Source organism: Cephus cinctus, unplaced genomic scaffold, assembly GCF_000341935.2.
Source record: "Cephus cinctus unplaced genomic scaffold, Ccin1 Ccin1_scaffold1847, whole genome shotgun sequence".
Lineage (NCBI taxonomy): Eukaryota > Metazoa > Arthropoda > Insecta > Hymenoptera > Cephidae > Cephus > Cephus cinctus.
In genome coordinates, this window is record NW_014334027.1 from 51,661 (window position 1) to 68,132 (window position 16,472).

The 16,472-nt window shown below is 44.5% G+C and overlaps 2 protein-coding genes across 3 annotated transcripts; one reads left to right on the forward strand and one right to left on the reverse strand.

Annotated features, from left to right (window-relative positions):
• The first annotated feature begins 2,309 nt into the window (after nt 1–2,309).
• Nucleotides 2,310–14,310, forward strand: LOC107273862. 2 transcript variants are annotated; one of them, XM_025091131.1, is made up of 7 exons: nt 2,310–3,126; nt 3,201–3,295; nt 12,282–12,487; nt 13,039–13,174; nt 13,282–13,421; nt 13,588–13,852; nt 14,044–14,310. In XM_025091131.1, exons 2-7 carry the CDS (start codon nt 3,238–3,240, stop codon nt 14,112–14,114), a joined length of 876 nt encoding a protein of 291 aa, XP_024946899.1. In that variant the 5' UTR covers nt 2,310–3,126; nt 3,201–3,237; the 3' UTR covers nt 14,115–14,310. The 2 variants fall into 2 exon arrangements, with proteins under 2 accessions (XP_024946899.1, XP_015607941.1); XM_015752455.2 differs by having other exon boundaries at nt 2,311–3,295.
• A 755-nt stretch (nt 14,311–15,065) lies between these two features.
• LOC107273861 (ribonuclease H2 subunit A) lies at nt 15,066–16,400 on the reverse strand. Its single transcript, XM_015752452.2, has 2 exons — nt 16,146–16,400; nt 15,066–16,066 (listed from the first exon to the last, which is right to left on the reverse strand). The coding sequence occupies exons 1-2, from the start codon at nt 16,311–16,313 to the stop codon at nt 15,221–15,223; spliced, it is 1,014 nt and encodes a 337-aa protein (XP_015607938.1). The 5' UTR covers nt 16,314–16,400; the 3' UTR covers nt 15,066–15,220.
• Between the last annotated feature and the right edge of the window lie 72 nt (nt 16,401–16,472).

The window sequence follows — 16,472 nt, forward strand, 5'->3', positions numbered from 1 at the left end:
TGCCCCGCTGCGAGCGAATACCATAAACGTTTACTTAAGTAAAATTGGAAGTTTTGGAAAGATCAGTGAAACGGAAGGAAGGGTTTTCGTATTCTGTGACCGAGAGTTAACGACTACGCTAAAGTCGTCGTTAGAGCTGCTTCGGAAGTATCGGAGCAACGAAAGCGGCGAGCGCCCCGGTATTGGGTATCGGGAATTTCCTATAGTCCTGGGTAGAGACTCGAAACTCGATAGAAAGTCAAGAGAGAGATGAGAAATTGACTAGACTCTTGAGAAAGAGAGAGAGAGAGAGAGAGGAGGGAGGGGGAGTGTGGGTGCTTTGCGGCGCAGTTCGTAAACGCGTTTACTTTGCAGGAAACACGCGATCAGCAGAAACTCAGATGACGTCTGGAGTTTAACTAACTAACGAGAATCAGTATTAAAAAAAAGGGAGAAGAACGTTTCTCTTTCACTCTTTCTCTTTAATAGATTCCGAGAAGCCACTATTTCGCTTGAGTCCCCCTTGAAAAAATTGGCCAGCTGCACGTACGCGTATATCCGACGTAGAAGAAGTGGATGCCTCAGGGACGTATTTGCTATTGAATTTTATAGGCAGCTGACCGTCGTACTTCGGGACGGCTACGTATCCTGTAAATAAATCGAATGACTGTCCGTATCGATTGGTGGTTAAATAATATTTAATTTTTTAAAATATTCATCAATTTTTGTTTTTTAATTTAATTTAATTGAGATTGATAGTCGACTATACATTGAGGTTAACCAATATGAAACTTTTATGTAATTGAACAAAAGTCTAAATGAGCAAGAAAATAACATTGAATGCAGTATGAGGGACCAATGTAAATTCCATACGAACTAAGAACAAAATGTATGAGACTGATAAGAGCACAAATGGCGTGGGTGATAGGAAGTTTCAAAAAATTCTAACTGTTCCAAACGGGTAATTGTACGAAATGCGGGCTCAGTTTGGACTAGACAGCAAGTTTAAAAAAAAACCCTTTCCTCTTTAGGGTGGAAAAGGGGAGGTAAAGGAGCAGGAGGCTCTTGGGCGTCGGTTCCAGAACGTCGACCCTCGACCATTCGCGAATTCCTTTTAAGCAGTGCGCAATTGGATTGCCGTACTGGTACGTTTTTCAGGAAGATCTGCGAAGGGAACCTTTATTGCTATACGTGCAGCTATCACTCTCTGGATTTATACCACCTCCGCCACCATGTTTCTCTTTTTATTCCATCCCAGCAGCAACAGCAGCTGAGTGCTCCCTGGAAGGAGCTGGAACTCGTCTAGTTTCGACTCGACGTATATCGAGATATCAAATGCAACGAATTCGAGAAATAGAAACGATACGTCGAATTCCTTAGGAGATACCAAGAAACCACCGGAAGGGAAGCTGCAGCTGAGGCGGAAGTAGAAAGGGACCATACTCGATCAGCCGTCGGGACGGATTTAGTTGGGCGCGAAGGTGGAACGTATAGAATTCGATGTCCCGTGAAAGGCAGGAAAATAGAGATAAATAGAGAGGCGAAGTTTCTCAAAGCAATAGAAAGTCCTGGCACAGCACCTCTGTAAGAGAGAGGCTATGCGAAATAAAGAGTGAAAGAGAGAGACAGTGAGAGAGAAAAGGAAACCTCTTAACAGTTTTAAACGGAAAGACGCGACGCTTCGACTCCAGAGAAACAAGTCACGTTTCTCTCAACTTCCAAACGTTATAGGCAGGTACGGCACAGAATTGTATAGAGTCTAGGAAAAGGATGCATGCATGCATAGAAGGTTGAAGGTACGTGCCGCGTGGTGGCATCGCGTGAAACCCTAAGACTACGGCCCTGCCAGGGTACCCGGGGTGCCTGGGGTGTCTGGGGTGCCTAGGGTGCCCAGGGTACGATTGGGGTGTGCTCGCTTGTGCTGGTGCATGAAAACTAGTGTGTGAGAGAAAGAGAGAAGTAGCGAGTAACACTGACGTAGGAATAGAGATAGATAGATAGACAGATAGACAGAGAGAGAGACAGAGAGAGAGAGAGAGAGAGAGAGAGAGAGAGACCACTACTGCCGGTAGTACTGACGGCGGTACCAATGGAGATCGTAACAGAGTAAGATAGAATGAGAAAACGCGAGCATATGATAAAGAGAAAGAGAGAGAGAGAGATAAATACCCGCTTGGCTAAATAATATGTGCGCATGCGTGGCCCGGTTCAACCCCGTATACCAGTGGCGCAGGGTTGTGGCTGTCTTTCAGGCGCTAATATAGTAAAGGGAGGGGCGCCATTTGGCATAGGCCGTCGCTGCTACTCGGCTACGATTTCAAATGTCTGTCCTCGCGTATTCGGTCTTCCTGCCGTCTTCGCGTGACGACGCGTCCGTTCCGAAAGCTCGGGAGCAGCAGCGAATGTCCCATATTACTCTCGCTATCACCTGGAACTGCTGCTACGTCTGCAGACCGTTTTGATTTGCTCGAAAAAGAGGTTGTGTCGGTCAGGTTAGAGCGCCAACTCCTATCATCTGTAGCAACGTGATCGACATCGTATTTGGAAGCTACAAGAGAGAGAAAGAACGAAAACATCTCGCGTGCACCGAGCGCAAATAACGCGTTCACATCAAAGATTGCCGAAGAAGCGATTATTCCTGGAATCACGAAAAATAATATTCGTGCACGTGATAATATAAATATATATATACACACACGACAAGTCAGTACACAAGGTTCTCACGCGATTGACTATTTCCCGACCAGAGCGACAACAACGCTACCATCGAATTTTGCTGAAATATATCTAATCAATAATAACTGCGGTGCTACGTTGCTTCCGTTAGAATAATTATTGGGCATTGTGAAACGGGGAGGGAACAGTACACGGGACAGTACGGACAAGTCCGGCTAAGTTGGTAAGGTAAGCGGATTGGTGGGTACGGGAAAACGAGAGAGGGCGCGTGTGTATTCCCTTAGTCGTGCGCTGTGTGGCGCTGTGCGTGGATATGTGTTCGCCCCTGTGTTAGAGAGGAGTGGGAGTTACTGAGAGTGGGAGAGGAGAGGGAAAGAGTGAGAGAGGAGAGACTAACGTAACTAGGAAGGAGCAGAGTGACGGACAGCCGTGCGAGTGACAGAAGCGCGCGAACGTGAAAATACCCAGGAAGTGAGAACGTCCTTTTTACCTTTGACTTTACCTGGTGTAACGGCTGCCATTGTAGTCCTGGTTCTCTTATCCAGGACACGCGTCGAGAGTGTCCATCCGGGAGGTGGTGTCATGGATTGGTTCTCGAAGATGGGCCTTATCGGCATTCTGGCGTTTCTTATTCCATTGGGTAAGTGACGTTTGTCATTTGATTATATTTAGTTTATATACCAAGTGAATACTTTTTCTTTATTTTGTCTACCTTGACAGCAGCACTTTTTTAACACTCTCGCTATCCCCTGATGCCTCTGTTATGAAAAATGGAATACTCGGAGCGTCCTGTGGAATGATTTTTCTTCGTTCTTTTTCTCTTTGTTTCACCTTTTAGTATATGCCGGTAAGTGGCATAAAACGTTACGCGGTGATTGTGACTCTGCGAGGGAGATAATTTTTTAATTTTTCTTTTCTCTCCATCTCCATCCTCTGTCCCGTAGAAAGACCCGGGATAAATCTACGGAAAATTAGAAAGCGTGGGCGATCTGTCATTCCGGAGCGTCGGATATGGGAAAAAGTATTGCATCCTGGCAACGGCGAGGCTCGATTCATCGGACAGCCAGTTTCCTCGCAAATCTCATTGGCCAGGAATGGGTTAAACCGTTTTGCGGTGCGTGTTCACCGTATATATACAATCTACAATTTGTATATTATATACAAATACATATATACAGGGTTATGCAGTAGAAACGCACCACCTGAAGTTAGCCCGTCATTTGATTTCTATGGTAGAACCATGTTCAGGTGGTGCATTTCTACCGAATAACTCTATATTTATTTTTATTCGACCAATTCTTCTACACTTGTATGTCGTGCATCGGTAACCACATCCGTTCAGTGTTTTCACGGAATGCTAATATATTAACCTTTTTTTTTTATTTGTCAATTTGGCAGTCAGCCTTTTGCCGAGCAAGTTTACCCTCGCGTTCTCATCTCCCCCTTGGTTCCACCAAATTTCTTTATTTATCCTAATTTTTTCGCTGCCACTTTCGCTATGCTCTTCATGCAATTGCAGAAGTATTACGCACTTTTTATATGCACTATCATTAAAGAGCAAGTAGATTATAGATATTGCATTCTGTCAATAATGAAACCCTGGCTTCATTCGAAAGTGAGTATTGGATCTAGCCTTTGACTCTACACACGTGTAGAATACGTCTATATCATATATCGTGCACGTCCTTGTACGCTATAGTGATATATTATATACATACAGTATAGATATATCTAAATAGCTCGATTTCAAGCAGTTTGGCACCATTATCCCTAGCACAAAGGACAACGACAGCTTTACCGTCGGAATCTGAAAATCTGAGATTATAATAATGCGATTTAACACCCTTCAAGCGAAAGAGGTCGCGTTACATCGATCTTAGACCAAGAGAGGGGTCGGTCGGCCGTTTCGTCCAAGTAAGACAGGGGGAGGGGAGTGGGGAGTCGGGATGCAAATTTTCCAAGGAGACAAAGAATCCGTCGCGCTGCCTAAAGTTCGCCCGGTCGTCTCATCTCTCTAGGCTGTCTTTAATAAAAGTAGCTTCCCGCAAGAAAATGGGGGTGGGAGGGGGCTCGTCGACGATTCTGCGAAAGATCGATCGACGGGGGTTTCGAAGGAGGCGAAGAAGGTGCGAGGGTGACGGTAATATGGTATATACACGTACGAAAGGAATGATGGTGGAAGGATGAACGTGCAGAAGGCAACTACGGTGGTGAAAGCAGTTTCACGAGTTGCTCAATTATTTCGGGACTCTTGAACGGGGCTGCCAGAGCAGAAAGCCAGAGGAGAAACGGCGGCCGACTTAGGGCCAGTTTTCTGCATAATTCACCCTCCAGGTCATGTATTTTAGTCGGGCAAAATTTTCTCGTATTCTTGAGCTCAACGGCCACCCAGTCACCCCCAGAGCCACCCATTGGCGCCAGCGGCAGCAGCAGCAGCGAGGACTTTCACGGGAGCGTAAGGCCGCCGAGGGTCGTCATCCCGGTACGTGCTGGAGGGTCTCGCAGATAGGAAATCTTTAACGTGCACGTATCGAGTACTTTAACGAGTACAGGTTCGGATACATAGGTATACACAGCGTACAATGCTATAACGTGTGCTCTAAGGGGGTTGTAAAAATCTCAAGCGTCCAGACGTCAGAGGTAAAAGATTCCCGTCGCTAAGTTCCCGCCGGTAAAAGTCCTTCGTACGGAGCATAATTTTTCACAGAATCCCAAGCGGGCAGATGCACGCCACTTTTCCCTCTCTGCTCCTCTTCCCTTTTCACTCGTTTACTCGCTTATTCACTGTTACGACCACCGAGTAGTCTCCTGTCTTCTGCTACCCTCCCGTCATTTCCACTCCCTTGAATATCTACTTAAGCTACTACCCCATACCCGCTCTACTACAACCCGAGCCTCCCCCTCGGTACCTTGACTGTACTACCCTCGGCATCGACGTTTCGTACGGCGATTATCATCTAATTAGGAACTGATGCGCGGAGACGATCGCACGGCATTACACGTAAATTGACTCATTTTCAATTAATAACAATTAAGCGATTAAACGAGCAGCCGGCACGCGTCAGCCGTCGCGAGGACCATCTGTTGTCTGTACGGCTTGTTCTCTCCCTATAGCGCATCATCGTATGCATGCTTCTTGCTCAGTCTCTCTCTTCCTCTTCCTCTCTCTCTCTCTATCTCTCTCGATGCGTATCGTGACGTTGGAAAAAATGTAGGCGCACCGCCACTGGGCTCTACCATACACTGGAGTGGCCTGGCGTGCAGTGAAGTGGTGTGTGGCATGGTACGATAGAGGGATGGAAGGATAATGGGGGGCGGGAGGGGGTTGCGATACACCGTGTGCTGCCTGAACTATGCCGTGTGCGTTTCGTATCGTTTCGCCGTGAACCTACCCCCGTGGCCCGTTATGTCTCCTCATGAATTACTTCTGTGTTTATAAAATAAACGAGACGGCCGTGCGAGCTGGGGAAACGAGCGAAATGGCTAGAATACACGTAGACGAGCCTGAACGAGATAGAGAGAGATAGATAGAGAGGGAGGGAGGTAGGGAGGGAAAGAGAGACAGAGAAGAGAGAATACCACATTGAGATACGTATATGGGCTGGTACGGGCGGCGGACCCTTTTACACGAATCTCGAGTACGCGGAGAAGGCGGACAATTTCTCGTCGTACTCGAGTAGCGCTAAATTTCGTTTCGGTGGCAGGAAATGCTCGAGGCTGCATGTAAATAATAAACGTCCTCTCTCTTCTCTTTCTCTTTCTCTCTGCTCTCCCGTACTATATAACGTTGCTTTCCAGTTTTCCACCTAGAGGCCCAATCCCCATCTACCAAACCACCGTCTTACCCTCCTCCCACTATCTTCGTGCTCTATGTTCAGAGGGTTATACGCGTCTGCCTATCTCCTCTGTTTTCTTGTTCAACTTACCTCCTATCCTCTTGAAGTGTCTTCTCCGGAGGTTGGTAGGGAGGGAGGGAGAGGGTTGAAAGGAAGGAAGGTTGACTGTACCCATAAGATGGCTGCTATGATTGTAGCTAGGTATACCGCTTTGCGCTATCGATTCCTTAAGAAGATTTCCCGGTGCTGGCGTAAACGGCTGGAGTGGAGAATTACAGTACGACATTTAGCTAACCCAAGGGAGAGAGAGAGGGAGAGAGAGTTAGCGAGTGAGCGAGAGACAGAGACGGAGGGAGTGTGAGAGAGAGAGAGAGAGAGAGAGAGAGAGGAGGGAGGAATCGATGAATTCTTATACGAGCGGGGGCCGATGCGGATTTTCTACGCTTGAGGTTGTCGCGCGCAAGAGGAGTGGCAGGTTTCCGCGACGATGAGCTAATATTTGAGTATGAGATCGTTCTGAAGTTTCTCCAGGACGTCTCGACGTTCCCAAACGAAACTCGCATATATTTACACGGCAGTCGAGAAGACTCGACCGAGGACCATGGATCCTTTCGCTTAATTACATTATATCTATGAATCTGTACCTCGTCTGTATATACGTCACTGTCCTTAATGGACCAGGGAACCAAGAGGGGTAGAACGGGTTCCTGAGAGATGGCGGATAAAATTCGTATAAAGCCAAGGTAAAACGTTGCGATCTAACTAAGCCGGGCGAGAGTCCCGCAGCATGATGATCCCCAACACTAGTCTTCCTAGTCCCTGGTCCCTGGTCTCTGGTCCCTGGTCCCTATAGTCCCTAGACCCTTTTCGTTAGAGCCACCAACTGCGAAAGTTCTTCATCCCTCCTTACATTCGTCTCTCCCTCACTCGCTTTCTTCCTCCAGCCATCCCGGGCTCACTCCCAGGTTTTCCTCCCACGCTTTCGACCCACGTTTCCATCCCCTTGGTCCTCCTGGTTCAACCCTTATGCCGATAAATGTCGTCGCGATGAGAGCCCCGAGGGATAATTCGTTCTTGAAGTAATCCGTGCATTTCCATTCGAAGTCACCGAGGAAATCATCGTAAAATCGCTGAAAATCATCCTCGAATAATCGGAATCCCACTAAGAGAAACCGACTCCAGGATGATACGTCCTCCTTGATACCGTTCTCCCTTTACTTATTCATACATCGATATTACCTACTCGCCTGCTTTCCTTCAGGACGTCCTGAGGACTCGCGCTCTGGGTATAATGGCGTATCGATGGGCATACCCAGCCCGAGGGTTCTCTACGTGCCACGTACTGCCGGCAAATTATGCCCTTCGAAACTAGAATAATGGTCCAGTCTATATAATTTACTGTATATATGTATGCGTACGGGATTGGTCTATAACTATTGGCACCTGAAATAACTATTGGCGTTTCTGAAAAATTTGTCCAACAAAGTTACACGGAATACAAAATAATCGTCATATATTGATGATAATTTCATCATGGGCGGGGATATGCTTAGGAGATATCAAGGTGGTCTACTTTTATCTTTTTTTTTTTTTGTCATAGATTGATGTGTTTTCCTTCTCCGAGTACGATAGCAACTCTGTGACACTAAGATTAAGCAAGGTCACCCAGGGCGCCCCGTTTCAAGATCCGCTGTCATTATGTGAGATAGAAAACATATCAATTTATTTTTACAGAAAAAAATTAAGATGCCTCCTAAGCATCTCCACTCACGAATTAATCATTAACGCCATAATATATCTGTACCGTATAATTTTTGTGGGACGAACTTTTCTCGGACTCCAATTGTTTCGGATATATTTAATTTAATCTGCACGTATCCCGAGTCAAATCAAAAATCCAGTGAAGTTGTACGTACATTATATATATATATGTATGTATGTGTACTCGGTCAACAAAGCGCAAATAATTTTGCAAATATTTTTGTCCCAGCAAAATAGCCCACGATAACGGCTGCACGCTGTTTATGCATGTATATCGGCATGGAACAATGCAATAGCGCTGCACCCCTTGCTCAAAGGCAGAATCTCTCGTGATAACTGAAACTGTCCCAACGGGTCGTAAAAAAAAAAGTGGGGCCCTCCGCACGGTGTCGGGTAACACTTATGCGTATTCTAGGCAACGGCCTGATTGCGACGGGAACACTTACCGACGTCCGAGGACGTCGATAAATTTTGCGGATGCTACGTATCCGGTAATTTTATATTGTTGAAACGATCGTGAATAGGAGCACGCATGTAGAACGGTCATGCGTGTATGTCATTGACAGATAGATAAAAAGACGGTCTCTTTTTTCTCTTTCGGCCAGTTTATCCTATTTTTTGGTTTTGTTATTTTCTTCCTGTTTTTATTACCTTTTTATTTTTCATTCATTTGGCCTGTTTGCTTGTCGTTCTTCGTGCTCGACGTCGTTGCACTGTGTTTGTCCTATCGGACAGTAATTACACGTAGAAACTATAGCCAAACCCCCTTTATGCATCGACGTGCGGTCGTTCTATCGCATATATCTGAGTCCCTAGTCCATCCGCTATTGGAACGTGTACAACCAGGTTAGCTGAAGAAACCAAAGTTAGGTTGAGCTAGGTTGGATTAGTTGGAGGAACCAAAGTTAGGTTAGGTTTAGGACAGACCAGATCCACGCTCGCGGGACGGCGCCACTATCGTATATACAGGGCGTCACAAAAGTATTTCATTACCTAGCTACTTGTTTGTTCCACGATTCTTCCTAGACATTTAATTCCTCCCGACGACCACTCGTGCTCGCCGATTAATCGACGTACGCGAGAGGAGAAATTCTTGACCGAACAATCGCTGATCGATTTATTTGCTATCCACGAACTTGCACGTATGTATATATATACGCGATTTACAAGCCGTCTTGTATCACTATGTAGAATCGAGTATTTCACATTCCTATAGCCGTACGGTTTGCCGCCGCCATTACTGCATCCTACATTATTATCAAGCCTAGCCAGCTGCCCGCGGTTCGCTAATGCTCGAATCGACCCGTGACTAAAATTTCGCGCGACACGAGCCAGCGTCGCGGCGTTGATTCGAATTGTTGAAATCCCCTCTCCTTCATCCCTGAACAAATTAGTAGTAGGTGGGTAAGCCGCCATTGCCCGAATCCCTCAGGACATGCTTTCATGAGTTTCCCGCATACCCATCCCAAAGACAATGGATTATATATATATGTACGTGCAAGAGAGAGAGAGGGAGAGAGAGAGTGAGAGAGAGAGAGAGAGATAGAGACAGAGAGAGAGACAGAGACAGAGAGACAGAGTGTACCCTTGAATTTCGCAGGTTTCCCTACTTTGCCTGTTATAGCTAGTTTGATTACAACGACGTCGCCCGGGGTGCTTGAAAATACCTGAGACCCACGTACCGACGCAATCGACTCCTAATCATTAGCTCTCGCTTACAGCTCCTGTCCCTCCCCCTCGTACCAGCCAGCTACCAACCCAGACACTTTCATCCTTCGCAGGCAAACGGGAGGAGGCAGCCATAATAAATCCCAATGTTTCTATCGCTGTTATAGGTTTCCTTTGCTACCGATGATCCGCTCAGCCGCCGTCCTCTTCTCTTCGCCATCCGATCGGTTCTAACCCTCGACATATGACACCGCTTGCCCTCTGGCACCACGGTGGCCGTTCATTCGTTCTTATCCGTTCACGAGGTAGCTGATGTGGCTGCAGATACTAGGCTTCCTGATCTCTCGTGCGGTGTTCGATTTCCCTGTAAAATAATACCGAAAAGAAATGTAGCAACTGTCGGGACGTATGGGCGATTGGGAGGGGATAGGTGACTTACGTGTCACCTCGTTTCGCCACTGTCAAACTATTATCGGGAGGATGAGGGTACTCGGGAGAGATCCTCGATAATACCTTTATTTTAGGGGCGGGTGTCGGAAGGGTCGAGACTTCTGATCCCTTTTGCTCTTCAACCTCCCTCATATGTTTATATAGATATATCCTTTTTTCGATGCACACGCGAGCACGGAATGACGCTTGCACGCAGATTTTGACTAGGAAGAATCTTTTTAACATAAAATTTATGTCATTATCGATTATATTATTTAATGCTTGGTATAGGCATATTTTTTTATACTTTGTTGCGGATAACCTTATGTATTGACGTAATCGTTATATCCAGGGGTTTATCGAGGTGCTGTAACTTTTGAACCGGAGTTGCTTCGAGTTATCTTGAACTCGTGGCAAACAGTTTGCTTCGTTAAAAGCCCGGAGGCCTATACGTGCGACCGGTGGACGAAGGAAAGAGAAATTGCTCCTGGCAAAAGAAAAATAAAAAGAAGGAAAGAAAGGGGTACGCGGGGAGACGAGTGAGGAGAACCCAAGCGGAGAATCTCACTGGGAAGTTTGACGATTCTCGGACTTTGCAAGGATCGTTCGAGCGGATGGAGGTGGTTTCCCATGAAACCGTTTCTGTCGTCCTCTTTGCGAGAATCCTGGAGTAGTTAGGGATGCTCGAGTGCAACAAGGAAGTACGCGGCCTGGCGGGAGGAACTGAGAAGGAAGAGACGGTCGTATCTATCGGAACGATCCGAGAAATCGATGAATGGAAACGTGCAGTCCGAACGTCTCTCGACGTTTTCGAGTGGTCAGAAGGGGAAAAAATGAAAAATAAAAAATTGTTATCCCCAGAATGAATGGAGCGGGTGTGTTACCTGGAAAGAGTCTTAGACCGGAAGAAGGCGCTGGGATGAAGAGGGTCGTATGATCAATCCGGAAGTGAAATCATTCTTCGGCGGACGGTTTGCATTAATGATGGAATCACCGCTGACGTGGTTCGGCTTACGTGTTCCTGGTGCACTTAGGATAATCGAGTAAACAAGAATGAGTAAGAGAGAGAGAGAGAGAGAGAGAGGGTACGAATGAACGGAACAAGTGAGATATAAGGAAAGAGATGAAAAGATGAATAAAGGAGAAAACAAATATTGTAATGAATACAGTATGCTTGCCGAATATGATTCATTCCTGGAACGTTATGAATGATAACTCATGCATATTGAACAACGGGGGTTGGATTTTTCTCTGACTCAGAGTACGCGGGGTGACTTCTACCCTGATGAATAAGAGCCGGGTTAGGTACTTACTACGTTTGAACGAATCGCATGTCCTCCCTACTCCAAGTAGGTAAAGGTCCCCGGCACCAGGGGTTCTATACTATACCATGTACTTACACCGTCGCCCCTTCGACTTCACTCGACCTGCCTCGCCCCACTAATTAGGGTGTGCTTTTTGCCGGTGATCAGCCACAAATGGTTTCTTGCACCCTCGCGCAACCCTTTTAGCAAAATTCTCTGCCACCGTCCTGACACCAGATACTAAAACCAAAATACTGGTTATCAAAGTACGCTGGTAGATCGGTGTCGGTTGTTCATTCATTTTGACAGGTACCTCACCAGATTCGGATGTATATGACCACTCTTTATATATATGTGTATCTGTGAAATAGTGCATTCGTTTTATCAGTCAGGACGCCTAGGACTGGTACATGAACTTTCCACGGCAAATGGAGCTTCTCTGGAGGGCAGGTGTAGCTTAATGTAACTTCACTCTATTATTCAGTAGGCCTTTCTCTATACGTCTTTTATCTGGTCCGCGTTATCGTTGCTGCACTATTGGTGCTTGGTTTGACCAAATGAATACTGTATTTTACCTTGGTCTCGTGGATGACGTTCTAAATGCACCCGTTGGGCTTTTCTGTTTCAGGGGCGGACGCACTCAGGATGATGGAGGTTATGATACCGCAGCACGTCATACGCGGACAGAACGTTAGACTCGAATGTAACTTTAACCTGGACCGAGAGAGTCTCTATTCGGTGAAATGGTACAAGGATGGGAATGAGTTTTATCGATACGTACCTAGGGATATGCCGCCAGTCCTGGTATTCTCTTTGCCAGGAGTCACCGTCGACGTAAGAACCATTTACTGGATATATATAGTTTATCGATAACGAATGGTCTCCTCGTGCGATCAACTTATACACCGCCAGGAGGTAGTCAGAGCCAGGACTCGTTCATATCCATTTTCTTCTCGTTTCTTATCCCTTTCAATTTATCCCGCACCTCTCACACGTCATTCTGCTGCGGATTTTTCGAGAACTAACGTCAGCCCTGTGTCAGCCTATCCTGTACTCGCATTCCTTTGTACCGACTGAATTCCCTTTTGCCGTAACTACATTTCACTCTGGCCCGCCAGGATACGGTAAATCGGTGTCTATGATGTAGTCGTTAATATCGTAGGAACTCTTGACATTTCCGCACGACGTTTGGAAACGCCAAACTACGCGGAATTACCAGGTCGAGGCCCTTAATATTACATTCAAAATGACCGGTCGATAGAGCCTTCCGTACTTTTCGAAGCCTCTATGCTGTATTTTGACGTTGGCTTCTTTTTTTTAGTGATCTCATTACCCGTTTTTTTATCGGTTAAATACTTGAGAGCGAATATATCCTGTACTTTCAGATTCACAATTCCACGGAGAAATCGGTCGTCCTCAATTCTGTAAATCTCATGAGCTCTGGTCTCTACAGATGCGAGGTCTCGGCAGAGGGGCCATCTTTTCAAACCGTCTCGGGCCACTCGAATATGCAGGTGGTCGGTAAGTAGGAGCATTCACTTGAACTCACTTACCTCGTTTATTGCCGTGATTGTCAAAGTGAATGAAAAAATTCAAAATATACTGCAGAGACTTAATTTGTCTTTCAGCTTTACCGGAAGATGGTCCTGTGATCACCGGTAGACCCGGAAGGCATCGCTACCAGGTAACCGACGTGGTTCGCTTCAATTGCACTTCAGCTAGATCAAAACCGCCCGCCATGCTCAGCTGGTTTATCAACGGCGAACCGGTATGACTTTTACGATAACTCGTAGTCACGTAGACCAAATAATCGTAGGTCAACGAATGGCTTCCCCATATATGTCTACATAAATATAATGTATATATACTCAACCAGGTACATTTATTTTTCTGGCCGAGCATTGACCTCGCTGCTAATTGCATTGACCCAACAGGTCGACCCGCAATATCTACATGGACCTCATATCACGGAAGTTGATCGGGAGGGTTTGCAGACCGCTGTACTCGGACTGGAATTTCGCCTTCGGGCGAAACACTTTAAACGAGGTGACATGAAGATAAAGTGTCTCGCTACGATAGCTACCATCTATTGGAAATCGAATGAGCTCAGTATAGAGGGCGACCGGCCGCTAAAAGCACCAGTTATGGAGAGCAGGGAGACCAGGGCGCAAGGTCACACGCATGCTGAGCATATTCTAGGTGAGAGAGAGAGATACCTCTAAATATCACCAGACACCTACATCCATTCCTACAGCCGTTATTTCCTTCCTTCCGGCCTTCCTTTCAACTTCATTCATCCGTTCATCCGTTCTTGATTAACTTTAAAACTATTATAAATTATACTGGTATATAAGAGTTTCAATGCGAACGAAATGATTACATTGTTTCAGCCAGCGGAAGTAGGACGATCGCAGGAACTTATCTATTGTTGATTCTCCTGGTGTTAGTTTCATTGCGATAAAAGATCACCTTATATGCTCTTCCAGAAAAAAAACCACAACAGAAATCAAGAAAAGGCTCATCGTCTCAGACTCTGCAGCTAAATTAATCCCACCCTTACGCTCCTTCATCTCCTATCCCCCCCCCCTACCCCGGGGTTTTGCTAAATCCTTATATCTTCTTCAAAAAAAAAAAAAAGAAAAGAATGAAAGAGAAAACACCAGGAAAAATTAACCATGAAATTATCCACGTTGTTTCTATTTTTTATATTTGCAATTACCAAATCGTATCGTGAATTTAACACTTTTTATATCTGTATAATAGACACCATGCGTAAATAAGAGGATCAGTCATTAGGGTGAATTTTGATTGATCTCTTGATATAAATAAGCAAAATGTAGTACGAGAATATGCGCGCCAGATACTCCAAATTGCTACTATTTTATCATTCATTATTTTCCATTAATCATAACTCATTTTCATACTTGACGTTATTGTTACTGTCATTGATAGATCTGCTCGATGTTTTTATGATCGATGAATCGTAGAACCGCGTTGGGACTGTAAATTACAACCTCTCGGTATGCATTGATGTTCTTGTTCGTAGGATCAATGGGTTTGGATGACAGTGCTCGATATAATTATTACGTTCTTAAATGAGTAAATGGAAAAAAAGAAAACTCGTATGCTCATTGTCAGCTCTCATCATTGTAGCTTTTACTAATCTAGTCGATATCAATTACCCCTAGGATATCACATATTAGCCGTGTTAAGATGTGTGAATTTAGCATGTGTCTATTAACAGTAAGTGAATTTTCGCCCTAGACATTCCTAATTGTTAATTACTATAATAGAGTAAAGAGGTATCGTGCGTATTATTATACTTTTATCTACCTAATTATACGAGTCCTGTAAATATGTATATAATTGAAATTAATTTTAATTAACTTAATATTCAGTAATAAAACCAATGTTATATCGGCATACTGATTTATTATAAAATTACTTGCTCCTTTTCGTTTTTGACATCAGATATTCCTATAAGACGAATAAAAAATAGATTGTCCAGTATAATGGAGGTATGTTGCAAGTTAGGCTGATATTCCTTTTCTGCTTTTTTTTTTATTATCATAAATCATTGGTGCTCGAAAGATGACGCTCTGTGAAAAATGAGTGCTTTGTTAGTTTTGGAGCTTTTGTACGTGTATCAACTTTTGCAAAATATTTGGAGATTTTTTGCTCGGTAGGCAATTGTTCTTCCTCTAAATCTTCCCATTCAACAGCCAGGGCACTAGACTCCAGAATTTTTTCTGCAGTTGACCAACTGAATCGTACTATATGTGGGAATCCAAAAACTTGGTCCACATTGCTTGTTAACCATTTCTTGGTAACTGGATCATTTGGGTATCCACTACCAAACTGGTTCTCATTGGAACCTTCTCGAAATTGCCAGGCACGTAATGCATGATCTCGAGACACTTTTGCACAGATACTAGCAGCACTAACAATAGGATATGTTGAGTCAGCTTTCTTAGCAACAACTATTTTGAATTCAGGGAATATTTCCTGCAGTTTTGCTTGATATTTTTCTGGCTTTCCCACAGTGTCGACATATACTTCAGCTATGTTTACACCTGCCTCTATGGCTTTATGAATCAGTCCGATTGCAGAGTTCATGGAAACTTCATTTAAAGATGTCTTACAACGACGATACATGCTATTAGCAATAACATTAGGAGAGATTGCTTCAACAGCCCAACCCATTTTGTCAGATTCATTACAGATCTTATCAAAAATTGCATCTCTTTGTTCCTCTGTTAGACTTTTCGAATCAGCGCAACCTAGATCTATTAATAATTCCTTTTTAGATAATGGAGCATATGCAATCCCATATACCATAGGACCAAGAACAGGTCCTCGACCAGCTTCATCTACTCCCAGTTGACATGGTTCTTCCTGACAAATTTGTGGAACCTGCCAATTAAAGTACGATATAAAATAAAGTATAAATATAAAAAAAATAACATTTCAATTAGATCCTTTCATTTCATACCTCTGATAAGTGAATCTTATTGATACTGTGATCACTTTTCTCAAAAAGAGGTGTTAAATCCTGTTGACAAGTTATTTGAGTAATATTTGCGATATGAGTGGAAGATTCCTTTTTATCATTATGTTCATCTTCTGTCGATAGATTAACATTGCTTTCTTCATCAGTCATGACTTCAATAATCAGACTTTATATATAAATTAACTAGTGTCTTGTCAACTAACCTCAGAAATCTTAACTGTTTCGAAGAACCGCCAAGAAAATGATCTATCGGTAAAACAACTAGAAACAACATCACTATTGTTCTGTGGATAAACGAGTGATCGATAA